A 13,542-nucleotide genomic window follows, 5' to 3' on the forward strand; every position below is an offset into this window, starting at 1 on the left:
TCTGATCCTCCGTATTTCCTTCCCTCTCCTCCTTCAACCCTCAATCCGCTTCTCTTTCCATTTCTCTTACCTTCCCTACTTTCTCCTCCCCTTCTCTCTTTCCCTCTATCCCCTGCCCCTGCGCTTTTTTTTCCCTCTCCCCCCACCCAACCCACAGCCGTTCTGGGGCCCGCGTTGCGAGCGGGTGGCACGCTCCTGCCGGGAGCTGCAGTGCCCAGTGGGTGTCCCGTGCCAGCAGACGGTCCGTGGACCGCGCTGCGCCTGCCCCCCGGGGCTGTCGGGTCCCGCCTGCCGGGGTTCCCGGGGGTCGCCCCCCGGGGCCGCCAATGCCAGCTGCGTGACCTCTCCCTGCCTTCACGGGGGCTCCTGCCGCCCGGAGCCGCTCGCGCCCTTCTTCGGCTGCGCTTGCGCGCCAGGCTGGACCGGGCCGCGCTGCGAGGTGCCCGCGACGATGCCCGAGGTATCCGTGCCGATGCCCGAGGTCCCGGAGGAGCCGGCGTGCCCGAGAGCCTCCTGCGAGGCCAAGAGCGGCGACAAGAACTGCGACCGCGAGTGCAACAGCCCCGGCTGCGGCTGGGACGGCGGCGACTGCTCGCTGAGCGTGAGCGACCCCTGGCGGCAGTGCGCGGCGCTGCAGTGCTGGCTCCTGTTCAACAACAGCCGCTGCGACCCCGCCTGCAGTTCGCCCGCCTGCCTCTACGACAACTTCGACTGCCGCGCCGGCGGCCGCGAGCGCACCTGCAAGTGAGTCCGTCCTCAGTCTGGGTCTCGTCTGTCCATGTGCCTCATCTGACCACCCGTGGGCCCTGCTTCTCTGTCTGTCCATCCGTTTGCCTTGATCTGTCAGTCCGTTCTCAGTCTGTTCGTTGGGCTGTCCCTTCGTTTGCCCCATCTGTTTCTTGGTGTACCTTGTCTGCCCATCCGCGCGCAGTTTGTCTGTCTGTGCCCCTCACCTAGCCATCCACGTGCCATTTATGTCTGTCTGCCTGTCTTCCCATTCTTGTGCCCTGTCTGTACATCTTTGTTCCCTGCCTATCAGTGTGGCAGTCCGTTTGTCCATCCATTAGCCCTTTCTGTTTTTCTGTCTGTCTCTGCACTCCATCTGTCCCTCTTTATACCCTGTTTGTTGGTCATTCTGTCTGTCCATGAATTCATTTTGCCCCTCTATACACCCAGCTGTCTGTCTGCACCCCTGCTTGTCCATCCTCGGATCTCACCTGTCCATCTGTCTGTCTCTATGCCAGTCTGTCCCTCTGTGTGCCCCATCTGTCCATCTGCGCACCTTTGTGTCCCACCTGTTCATTCACATGCCCCTTCTGTCCTTAAGCCCACCCATGCGTGTTTTTGCCCCTCTATATGCCCATTCATCTGTCCATGGCCCTGCTGGTCTTTCCCTGCTCCTCTTCTGACCTTCTCGGTCTGTTCATGAGGCCTGTCTATCTGTCTCATACATTCTATCTATCCATCCATATTCTCTGCCCTGTCTGACCCTCTGTGTGTCCCTCTGTCTCCCCCTGTCTCATTCTGCTCCAGCCATCCTGGCCTCTTTTCCAGTCTTTAAATTCCCCAGGCTTGGTCCCATCTCAAGGCCTTTGCACTGGCTGTTGGCTCTGCCAGGATGCTGTCCTTCAGGAAGTCACATGGCTCCTCCCTCATCTCCTTCAAGTTTTTGCTCAAACACAAGTCTTGCTGTGAACTCCTTCCTAGCCACCCATAGCACTTCCTCTGCTTAATTTTTTCCCTTGGCATTTAATTCGTGTGTGTGTACGTTTACCTTTAGCCTTTATTGGCGTGTAATCAAAATACTGTATGTTCTGCTCATTCATCATTTTTAATATATGTCTCTGCCCATCGTAATGACAGCTCCAAGTGCGTAAGGTTTTGTGTTGGCGCCGTATCCTTAGTGGACCTCCCTGGTAGCTCAGTCGGTAAAGAATCTGCCTGCAACGCAGGAGACCTGGATTTGATCCCTGGGTGGGAAAGATCCCCTGGAAAAGGGAAAGCTACTCACTTCCGTATTCCTGCCTGGAGAATTCCATGGATAGAGGAGCCTGGCACACCACCATCCATGGGATCTCAAAGAGTCAGACACGACTGAGTGACTAACGTTTTCACTTCACTCATATCTTTAGCGCCTAGAGCTGCGCTCAGCACCTAGGACACGGTTGTCAATAGTTATTGACATTAATAATTGCAAAGCAACTGGCTGGTTTTCCAGAAAGCCTGATACATTCCACAGGCATGTGGATACATTCCAGTTCTCTGCTCCCTGAGGAGTCTTGGATGCTTTGTGGTGTATTTGTGCAGCGCGGGGCAAGATGGGGGAGTGTGGGGGTAGGGGGTTGGGGGTGGCTCCCTTGACCCCGCCCTCCTCTGCCCCCAGCCCAGTGTATGAGAAGTACTGCGCGGACCACTTCGCTGACGGCCGCTGCGACCAGGGCTGCAACACAGAGGAGTGCGGCTGGGATGGCCTGGACTGTGCGGGTGAGGTGCCCGCCCTGCTGGCCCGCGGTGTCCTGGTGCTCACAGTGCTGCTGCCGCCGGAGGAGCTGCTGCGCTCCAGCGCCGACTTCCTGCAGCGGCTCAGCGGCATCCTGCGCACCTCGCTGCGCTTCCGTCTGGACGAGAACGGCCAGGCCATGGTCTTCCCTTACCACCGGCCCGGGCCTGGCGCTGAATCCCGGAACCGGCGGGAGCTGGCCCCCGAGGTGATCGGGTGAGTGACTCCACCCCCAGGGGAGCCGTGGGGGGCGCACGCAGATGCTAGGGAAGGGGCACTATTCGTAAGGCCAGGTGCGTTTGCCGTGCTGTGCTTAGTCTCTCAATCGTGTCCGACTCTTTGCAATTCCATGGACTGTAGCCTGCCAGGCTCCTCTGTCCATGGGGATTTTCCAGAATACTCCAAGAATACTGGAGTGGGTTGACATGCCCTCCTCCAGGGGATCTTCCCAACCCAGGGCTGGAACCCAGGTCTGGAACCCAGGTCTCCCACATTGCAGGCAGATTCTTTACCAGCTGAGCTACCAGGGAAGCCCCTTGTGCGTTTTACTTCCCTTGACATCTGGGAACCACTATTCTAGCTATTTTTAAGTTCCCTTCAAACTCTAAAACTCTGTGACTGAACTTGGCTTTCCTCCAGAAATATCTGATAAAGCACCTAATAGGTTTCAGGCACTGGGTTAGGTCTTTAGTCCAGTTATGTTTTCACTGATTTCACTGCTTAGGAAATGCCCAATATGTGGGAGTGCCTTCTTGGTAGTACATACAGAGTCATATAATACATATAATACATACATCTCAGCCTCAGCACCACTGACATTTGGGGCCAGATCATTCTTTACTGTGAGGGGCTGTTCTGTCTTGTGCACTGTAGGATGTTTGGCATCTGTCCTGGCCTTTCCTGACTGGATGCAGGCAACAGATCTCCCCCCTCCCAGATGTGACAACCAGAAATGCCTCCTGTCATGGGCAATGGTACTTTGGGGAGCAGCAGAAGAGCACCCCCTCCTGACCCCTTTCTGCACCCCAGCCCTTCACTGAACCCCCTGATCCTATGCTCAATGAGCTCCAATACCACCTCTGGCTCTAACTTGCCCACTTTTTTTGTTTTTTTATTTTTTAACTTATAAAATTTATAGTGAAGTAAAAGTCGCTCAGTTGTGTCCGATCTTTGCGACCCCATGGACTATAGAGTCCATGAAATTTTCCAGGCCTGAATACTGGAGTGAGTAGCCTTGCCTTTCTCCAGGGGATCTTCCCAACTCAGGGATTGAACCCAGGTCTCCTGCATTGCAGGCGGATTCTTTACCAGCTGAGCCACAAGGGAAGCATGTAGGAGAGTTGTAAAATAAAAAACAAAGTTACATGTAGTTCCATTATATATTATGGGCTTTCCAGGTGGTGCTAGTGGTAAAGAACCCTCTTGCCAACGCAGGAGATGTAAGAGACATGGGTTCGATCCCTGGGTCAGGAAGATTCCCCTATAGAAGGGCATGTCAACCCATTCCGGTATCCTTGCCTAGAGAATCCCATGGACAGAGGAGCCTGGCGGGCTACAGTTCGTTGGGGTCACAAAGAGTCGGACGCGAATGAAGCCACTTAGCACGACTGTGTATATTATGGTCATTTTTAAGTAGATAAATTATGATTTTTAGTTGGAGTTTCAGTATCAAACTGTCAAAAATTAATACAAATGGAAAATATAAAACTCCTGCTGGTGACCTGGTGGAGGAGCCAGAGGGAGATGTGGCTTCTGAACAGGGTAGAACCCTGACGCAGAGAGGAGGGCTGGAAGTTAGAGATGAGGAGCAGGACCTCTGACTGGCATGAAGGAGATGGGTGGATGGATGATGTGCCAGTCCTTGGCTGGGTGACTGAGTTGCTGGAAGTGTTCTCATCAAGATGAAGACACAGGGCTTCCCTGACAGCTTAGTGGTAAAGAATCTACTTGCCAATGCAAAGAGACATCAGTTCGATCCCTGTTTTGGGAAGCTTCCACCAGCGGTAGGGGACTAAGCTTGTGCATCACAGCTACTGAGCTTGTGTCCTAGAGCCCAGGAACTGCAGCTACTAAGCCCATGTTCCCTAGAGCCAACGCTCTGCAACAAGAGAAGTCAGTGCGGTGAGAAGCCCTCACACTGCAGCTAGAGTGTAGTCCCTGCTCGCCACAGCTAGAGAAAAGTTCGTGGAGCAATGAAGACTCAGCACAGCCAAAAATAAACAAACAAGTAAAATTATTTCTAAAATCTCTTTTAAAAAAGATTAAGACACCAGTTGAAAATTAGGGGTCACTTTGTGACTTGTAGAGTCTGGAGGGAACTGGGGGTCTCAGGGAGACCCTCAGGAGGTGGCTAGGGTCTGAAGAGTGAAACCGACGAGCTTGGCAATCATGGTAGCCACGGAGGGACTTGAAGAAGTAGGGAGAGGTGTGGGGAACAGAAGGATGACATGGGGACACTGAGTCCTAGAGATTGTTTGAAAGAAATTAGCTCAGAAAAGAGAAGCGGAAGGAGCAGAGACAGAAGGAGACCCAGGGCTTGGGGTACTGGGTATCCTGAAGAAGGAAAAAGTTTGGAAGGTTGGGTTCCTGGAAGCAGAGCCTGAGAGTCAGATATATGCAAAGTATTGAAAGGGTGCTCTGGATAGATAGGGGATGAGGGAGGCAGGTTGGGACAGGGGCAGGAACTGAGGCAGGAGGGAACCTCAGCCAGGATCGGGCAGCAGCCTGATCCCTTGGAGAGCTCTGGAGGGTAAAGTTGGTCCCGTCTTGAGACAGAAGGGCCAGCTCTTGTACACATCAGTCGATCCCTGGCCTAGGGCTTCCCTAAGTGGTGTCACCTCCCAAGTGAAGGGCTCCCCGCTTTGCTGAGGCCACTTCTCTGGGTGAAGGAACAGCTGTCAACTGCTAGAAGCTAGTGCTCATAGCAGGCAGGAGATGGATGCACCAGCCTGAGAGGAGATGTTGATGGGAAAACAGTGGCCATTGGATTCATGACTCAGAGGACACTGGTGGCCACAGCAAGACTGGCTTGGGAATTGACAAAGAACTTTAAGCATATGCAAAAACAGATCAGGGTTATGCACATCTAAGTACCTAGGGCCAAGCATTGACAGTGAACTCATATGGCCATTCATTATATCTATCTATCTATCTATCTTTGGCTTTGCTGGGTCTTAGCTGTGGCACACAGGATCTTTGATCTTCTTTGCGGGGTCTTTAGTTGTGGCATGTGGGATCTAGTGCCCTGCCCAGGAACTGAATCCAGGCCCCACGCGCTTGGCACCGGGAGTCTTAGCCATTGGATTATGAAGGAAGTCCCCCATATGGCCATTCCTGTTTCATATAGAGTCTCTTCGACTTGTCCTAGTTCCCATGCTATGTCAAAATAATTCCTAGATAGTGCGTCATTTCATATGTAGACATTTCAACATGCTTCTCTAAACACATAAGCTCTCTTCTTAAAAACACTGTAATACCATAATCACAGCTAAAAAAATAAACATCCTTAATATCACCAAATATATCATAAGTGGATTAAAAAAAAAAAAAAAAAAAGATAGTTTGAGGGGATATGGCGGGATTGGATGCCGGATGGGAGTTAGTGGTGACCTGGTGAGTAGACATGCTCTTCTGAGCACGGTGCGGGGAGGTGGGTGGGGCCTGGGACAGGGCTTCTGGCAGTGCCTGCTGAGCCTCCTGTCCCTCCCCTGTGTCTCTGCAGCTCTGTAGTGATGCTGGAAATTGACAACCGTCTGTGCCTGCAGTCACCAGAGAACGACCACTGTTTCCCTGACGCTCAGAGTGCGGCGGACTATTTGGGAGCGTTGTCGGCAGTGGAGCGTCTCGACTTCCCCTACCCACTGCGGGCGGCGCGGGGTGAGGCCCGGCCCGGGGTAGGGGGATGAGCGTGGGCTTGGGCCCCAGTTAAGACCCCCTGCTTTCTCCCCGCAGGGGAGCCAGTGGAGCTGCCGGAACCAAGCGTGCCGCTGTTACCGCTGCTGGCGGCCAGTGGCATCTTCCTGTTGGTCCTCCTGGTCCTCGGGGTCATGGTGGCCCGCCGCAAGCGTGAGCACAGCACCCTCTGGTTCCCCGAGGGCTTCGCGCTGCACAAGGATGTGGCCGTGGGACACAAGGGCCGGCGGGAACCCGTGGGCCAAGACGCACTGGGCATGAAGTGAGGACCCTACCCGATCCCTTACCCCATCCCTGACTATGGCGGGGCCTGAGGAGCCCTTGAGCCCACCTTCACCTGACTCTGACCTCTGACCTCTACCGGACCCTAACTTCAGACTCCAGCTTGGACATCAGTGTTTGTCTCCTTGACCAATGACTCCATAATCCCTAAGAGATCACCCCTGATTTGTGACCCTTGATCCCCTTTCCTATGGTCCAGTTCCCTGACTTAGATCCTATTGTGACAACCCCCTCCCCCGACCCCAGCCTCTCAGACTTCACCCTGATATTCCAAATGTGTTCCCACATGACTGTGGGTCTCATGACTCCTGTCTGCACCCCAACCCCTCACTGGACCCCCTGATCCTATCCTTTGTGGGCCCCAGTACCACCTCTGGCTCTAACCTACCTTGACTTTTTTCTTTTTTGGTTTTAATTTTTTAGTTTTTAATTTATGATAGTATGATTGCACGTTTACAGGAGACTTGGAAAATACAGAAGAAAGTTACATATAGTTCCACAATAGTATACTACAATTGTTTTTTAAGTAGATAAATTAAGATTTTTCATTGGAGTTTCAATATCAAACTCTCAAAAAATTAACAGAGTGAATAGACAGAAAAGCAGAGGGATATGGTAGACCTGAAAAGCAGTATGAGCCAATTCAACATAATTAAGATTATACAATTTTCACACAACAGCAGGGCACAAAATCTTCAAGTTCCCATAGACTATAAGCCAGGAGATACTGGCCCATACCCAGGGTCATAAAACAAGGTGCAAAAATGTCATGGTCTAAAGGTATAGAAATCATATAGAGTCTGTTCTTTTGTCACTGGAATCATGTTAGAAATCAATATCAAAAGAAATTTGAAAATAACCCACATATTTGCAAGTGCACTGTGACATTTACCAAGAGAGATCTTTGACTTAGCCATTGAAAGCCTCAGGAATAACCTACCCTGACTCTTGACCTGACCTCTCACCCCCTTTCCACCCCAACTCAGTGCTCATTCCCCATGATCCTCAGTCCTGGCCTTGGCCATGGCCTCCACCTCCCTGACCAGCCCCTCCAGACTCCAGCCCGACCCTGTCCTAATCCCTGAATTTACCTCTCCTTGACCCTGTGCCTTCTGCTCCCTCTCCACAACCTCTTCATTCCTGGCTACATCTCTCACCCGCTATGAGGATAACTCTGTCTTCCATGACCTACGATGTCATCTGCTGTAACCCATGCTGTATGCCTGTGACCTTCACCTGTCCCACAGACATCTGCTCTGACCTCTGACCCCACTCCTGTCCCTTCCCCAGTTCCACCTGACTGTCACCCATCACAACCCCTGACATTACCCCCTGCAACCCTGACCACATTCTGCATCCCATCCTTGGACCCTGTCTCTTGACCCTGTGTGCCCTGCCCCTGCTGACCCCATTGTCTTTTCTCCCCTCCCCCCTGCTCACTGCCCCCACAGGAACATGGCCAAGGGTGAGAGTCTGATGGGGGAGGTGGCCACCGACTGGATGGACACAGAGTGCCCCGAGGCCAAGCGACTGAAGGTTGTGTTCCCTTCTGTGACCCCTACCCTCAGGGTCCTGGGTGGGGGCCCAGTGGTCAGTGGGAGAGCCAGGGGAATCCCTGCTGTTCCTGGTTCCTGAGAACAGTCACAGCAACCACCCCATCCTGCTCCTGGCATCTTTCCAGAGGGGATCCCTTATCCCAGAGAGTGACTCTTCATGCTCTCTGATGTGGCCACCTTAGTCCAGTGTGCCCAGCCTGAGAACACCCCCAGCTAGTCTTTTCCTGTCCAGGGGCCACACCGATGGGCCCTGTCTTTGTCAGCGAAAGTTGCCATAATTAAATGCTGCAGACTGAGTGGCTCAAACAACAGACATTTATCTTTCTCACACCTCTGGAGGCTGGGGCTTCCCAGGTGGCACTGATGGTATAAAGAACCTGCCTGCTAGTGCAGGAGAGGCAGGAGATGTGAGTCCAGTCCCTGGGTCAGGAAGATCCCCTGGAGGAGGGCATGGCAACCCACTCCAGTATTCTCTCCTGGAGAATCCCATGGACAGAGGAGCCTGGTGGGCTACAGTCCATAGGGTCGCACAGAGTCGGACACGACTGAAGCGACTTAGCAGGCACAGATACACACTGGAGGCTGTAAGTCCAGGATCAGCGTGCTGGCAGGGTTGGCTCTTGGTGAGGGCTTCGTATCTTGTAATATGTCTTCTCACTGTGGCCTTACATGACCTTTCCTCTTTGTGTGCAGAGAATGAGGGAGAACTCTGGTGTCTCTTCCTCTTCCACTGGTCCTGTTGGATTAGGGCTCCACCCATATGATCTTATTTAACCTCAATTACTTCCTTAAAGGCTCTGTCCCTAAATATAGTCATGTTGGGGGATTAGGCCTTCATCACATGATTTTTGTCATTGTTCAGTTGCTAAGTCCTGTCTGACTCTTGGCGACCCCATGGACTGTAGCACGCCAGGCTTCCCTGTCCTTCACCATCTCCGAGTTTGCTCAAACTCATGTCCATTGAGATGGTGATGCCATCCTACCATCTCATCTTCTGTCGTCCCCTTCTCCTCCTGCCTATGTTTTAATGTTTGTTAAAATGGATACTTCTATCGCAGATGACAGCCAAAGAAATCTGCTTGCTCCAGGCTTTTTATTTTTTCTTTCTTTCTCATCCAAAAGTGGGTGTTAAGTATATGGTGCAGAATGTTTATATGGGTGTTGTGAAATTATTGCATCATCTGTCTCTTTTTTTTTTTTAAGGTTAATTAATTAATCCTTGGCTGTGCTGAGTCTTCGTTGCTTTGAGTGGGCTTTCTCTAGTTGTGGCGGCTAGGGCTGCTCTCTAGTTCTGGTGGGCAGGCTTCTCATCGAGGTGGCTTCTCTTGTTGCAGAGCATGGGCTCTCAGGCAAGGGCTCAGTAGTTGTGGCGCCCAGGCTTAGTTACTCCGAGGCATAATGAATCTTCCCGGACCAGGGATCAAACCCATGTCCCTGCATTGGCAGGCGGACTCTTAACTGCTGGACCACCAGGGAAGTCCCTGACTGCATCATCTTCATTTTACCAATGAGAAGCTCAGAATTCTGGGGTTACAAGCCTACTAAGTGACAGTGTCAGGCACTAAATCCACATTGAAAGGTGTCTCATCCTCCAGGACCTTTTCTGGCTAGCTGTCCATCACCTGGCTCTCCTCTTTTATGAAATGAAACTCCCCACCTGGGTCCTTAAGCTCAGATCTGATCTGATCAGGCTCTGGTTAGTCCTGTGTGTGCTCCGTCGCTTGGTCACATCAGACTCTTTTCAGCCCCCATGGACTGTAGCCCGCTAGGTCCCTCTATCCATGGGATTTTCCAGGCAAGAACTGGAGTGGGTTGCCATTTCCCACTGAAACACCTAGGAAGCCCCTATCAAGCACGATGTTAGTGGCTTCTTGGCACCCGCCGTGTGTGCATCTCTGTGAGAGAAATCTGTGAGAATGCCCAGATGGTTCCTCTGTGTCTCCCAATTCCTTGTGAGACCCTGGGTCCTTGTGCCTCCAGGTGGAGGAGCCTGGTGTGGGGACTGAGGACGCTGTGGATTGCCGCCAGTGGACTCAACACCACCTGGTTGCTGCTGACATCCGCGTGGCACCAGCCATGGCCTTGACACCACCGCAGGGTGATGCAGATGCGGATGGCATGGATGTCAACGTGCGCGGTCCAGGTCAGTGATGGCGCCCCTGCCTCCAGAATGCCCTTGATCCATCCTGCTCTTGAGAGGTTCCATCTGAGTCTGTGCTCTGGGAACAGCTGGGTGTGTCTGGCTGTCTGTCAGTGGGTTAATCAGTCCTGTTAATCAGGACTCTAGGTTGTATGTGGTAATAGCCCAACTCAAGCTAACTTAAGTAAAACAAGGGATTTACTGGCTCTTGTAAACAGAAGCTTCAGGCACATTTGGATCCTGGACTTGTCAGCTTTTGGTTCCAGTTCAGGCAGTCTTTCTCCTGCAGGCATTACACAACCTTTTTCTCATTTGTAACAGCGAAAGTCCCAGGATGAGGGTTTTTTTTTTTTTTTAATGTAGCTGTTATGTTTAAATTTAATGCACACATTCTTGTTGATGCTCAAACTATTGTATCTTTGGCCAATGAAAGCTATTTATTTATTAAAAAATTTTTTTGGCTGCACTTGGTCTTTGTTGCAGTATGTGGGCTCTTTGTTGCTGCTCACAGGTCTTCTCTAGTTGCGGTGCAGGGGCTTCTCGTTGCCGCAGCTTCTCCTGTTGCGGAGCACGCCTCTAGGGTACCCGGGCTCAGTAGTTGTGGCACACGGGCTTAGTTGCTCCGCAGCATGTGGGATCTTCCCAGATTAGGGATCCAACTCAGGTCCCCTGCATTGGTCTGCAGATTCTTAATAACTGGGCCATCAGGGAAGTCTTCCCAGGATGAGTCCTGATTGGATGGTCTAAGGTCACGTGCCCATTGTGTGAGCCAATCAGTGTGGCCTGCGGCCTGGAACATGCAGATTGACAGGCCTGGGCTATATGCCTGTCCCTGCAGCGGAGGTTTGCCTTTACCTAGGGTTTGAGAATGGAGAATGGGGTGCTAGTGGCTTCCTAAGGGAAATAAGAGCAAATGCTTTTGCAGAGTAGAGCAGACCATGGTGTCTGAATCCTCTGAGGTCTGTCTTTGCCACATTTTATAATATGCCTCCTGCAGCTCTGATTTGCTTTGGCTCCAAATGACTCGCACCTGTGGCTGTCTTTTGACTCCCTTTAGCCCCCATGTACTTGGTATTTTATGTCCCTCGGTGCAGCTCCTAAGCAGTGGATGCAGGTATATGAAAGGCTCAGCTCCTTTGTCTCAAGCTGGATTACAACTCTGGGTACAACCAAGTTTTCAGAGTCCCGCTTGGGGATCAGGCTGAAATGTCGTTGTTGTTCAGACTCTAAGTCGTGTCTGACTCTTCCCGACCCCATGGACTGCAGCGCAGCAGTCTTCCCTGTCCTTCACTGTCTCTCGCAGTTTGCTCAAACTCATGTGCATTGAGTCGGTGATGCCATCCAACCATCTCATTCTCTGTTGCCCCCTTCTCCTCCTGCCCTCAATCTTTCCCAACATGAGGGTCTTTTCCAGTGAATCAGCTCTTCGCATGAGGTGGCCAAAGTATTGGCGCTTCAGCTTCAGCAACAGTCCTTCCACTGAATATTCAGGGTTGATTTCCTTTAGGATGGGCTGGTTTGATCTCCTTGCTCCAGCACCATGATTTAAAAGCATCAATTATTGGGTGCTTAGCCTTCTTTACGGTCCAACTCTCCCATCTGTATGTGACTCCTGGAAAAACCATAGCTTTGACTAGATGGATCTTTGTTGACAAAGTGAAATAACTCAGGCTGAAATAACTCTCCAGGAATGTGGTCATCATCCACTTGCTTGACTTCCTTCCTCCCTCGTTCTGTGTACCCTACTGCTTAGGAGGCCTGCTGCCACGAACCAAATGCCTGTGAAGCCTCATCCTGGGTTGGCTTCGGAGTACCTGACACAAGTGTGTGTGGGTGTGTGTGTGCGTGTGTGCGATGGGAGGATTGGCCCCTCGATCTTGTACTTCACACATCCCACTTCCTCCTAATACAGCGTCGTATTCCCCAGGAAGGCCCTGTGTCTGCCTCCCTTCTGACACACTCCTGGTCCCTGCAGATGGCTTCACCCCTCTAATGCTGGCCTCCTTCTGCGGGGGAGCCCTGGAGCCAATCCCAACCGAAGAGGACGAGGCAGAAGACACATCAGCCAGCATCATCTCAGACCTGATCTGCCAGGGGGCACAGCTTGGGGCTCGGACTGACCGCACTGGTGAGACGGCCCTGCACCTGGCTGCCCGCTATGCCCGGGCTGATGCCGCCAAGCGGCTGCTGGATGCTGGGGCAGACACCAATGCCCAGGACCACTCTGGCCGCACCCCCCTGCACACGGCTGTCACTGCCGATGCCCAGGGCGTCTTCCAGGTGAGATCGGCTTGCTTCTTGGGACTTCAGAGCTGGGACACACATCAGACAGACTTGGATTTGAGCCCTGGTTCTGCCTGTCAGAGCTCATCTTTCTCATTTGTGAAATGGGGATATATGAGTGTAGAGTTACTGTCAAGTAGCTGCTCCCTGAACTCATTGGTTCCATGGGAGGCATTGGTTGGGGTCCTCAGAAGGCTTGGGGGTGCTTCTTGCTCCCTTGTTCTTGCCATGACTCCCCCGGCTGCATCCCCGCCTCCCCTAGATTCTTATCCGGAACCGCTCTACAGACCTGGATGCTCGCATGGCAGACGGCTCCACGGCACTGATCCTGGCAGCCCGCCTGGCGGTGGAGGGCATGGTGGAAGAGCTCATCGCCAGTCATGCTGATGTCAATGCTGTGGATGAGCTCGGTAGGCTTTGGGGGTAGTGGTGGGTGGGGGCTGAGACAGTGTCACCTGCACCCTGACTTGGTGTGAGCTCACACCCACGCTGAGACCCAGTCAGTGAAACCCATGCACTCATAACAGGGGTTCAACATGGCCTTACACTCTCATACATTTATTATTATTTTTTTAATGGCACCCATTAGCCTATATTGTGCTGCAGTGATTTAGAAAAAGGTGCCTTTCCCCATGGGGGTTCCCAGGGGGCTCAGTGGTAAAGAATTTGCCTGACAATGCAGGAGACACAGGAGACATGCGTTCGATCCCAGGGTCAAGAAGATCCCCTGGAGTAGGAAATGGCAATCCACTACAGTATTCTTGCCTGGAAAATTCCATGGACAGAGGAGCTTGGTGGGCTAGAGTCCGTGGTTTCACACACAACTGAAGGACTGAGCAGGCAAGCACGCCATTCTCCAAGACACTTTC

The 13,542-nt window shown here is 52.3% G+C and overlaps 1 protein-coding gene across 1 annotated transcript in view; it reads left to right on the forward strand.

Moving 5' to 3' along the window:
- NOTCH3 (notch receptor 3) overlaps positions 1-13,542 on the forward strand; it is a 38,506-nt gene that overhangs the window by 17,973 nt on the left and 6,991 nt on the right. The window contains exons 24-31 of the mRNA XM_052643787.1: positions 158-744; positions 2,384-2,716; positions 6,222-6,376; positions 6,452-6,674; positions 8,146-8,230; positions 10,231-10,393; positions 12,366-12,670; positions 12,936-13,083. Coding sequence (XP_052499747.1) covers positions 158-744; positions 2,384-2,716; positions 6,222-6,376; positions 6,452-6,674; positions 8,146-8,230; positions 10,231-10,393; positions 12,366-12,670; positions 12,936-13,083 — 1,999 coding nt within the window. The remainder of the gene's footprint in view (positions 1-157; positions 745-2,383; positions 2,717-6,221; positions 6,377-6,451; positions 6,675-8,145; positions 8,231-10,230; positions 10,394-12,365; positions 12,671-12,935; positions 13,084-13,542) is intronic.

This window comes from Budorcas taxicolor, chromosome 7 (genome assembly GCF_023091745.1).
Source record: "Budorcas taxicolor isolate Tak-1 chromosome 7, Takin1.1, whole genome shotgun sequence".
Classification (NCBI taxonomy): Eukaryota; Metazoa; Chordata; class Mammalia; order Artiodactyla; family Bovidae; genus Budorcas; species Budorcas taxicolor.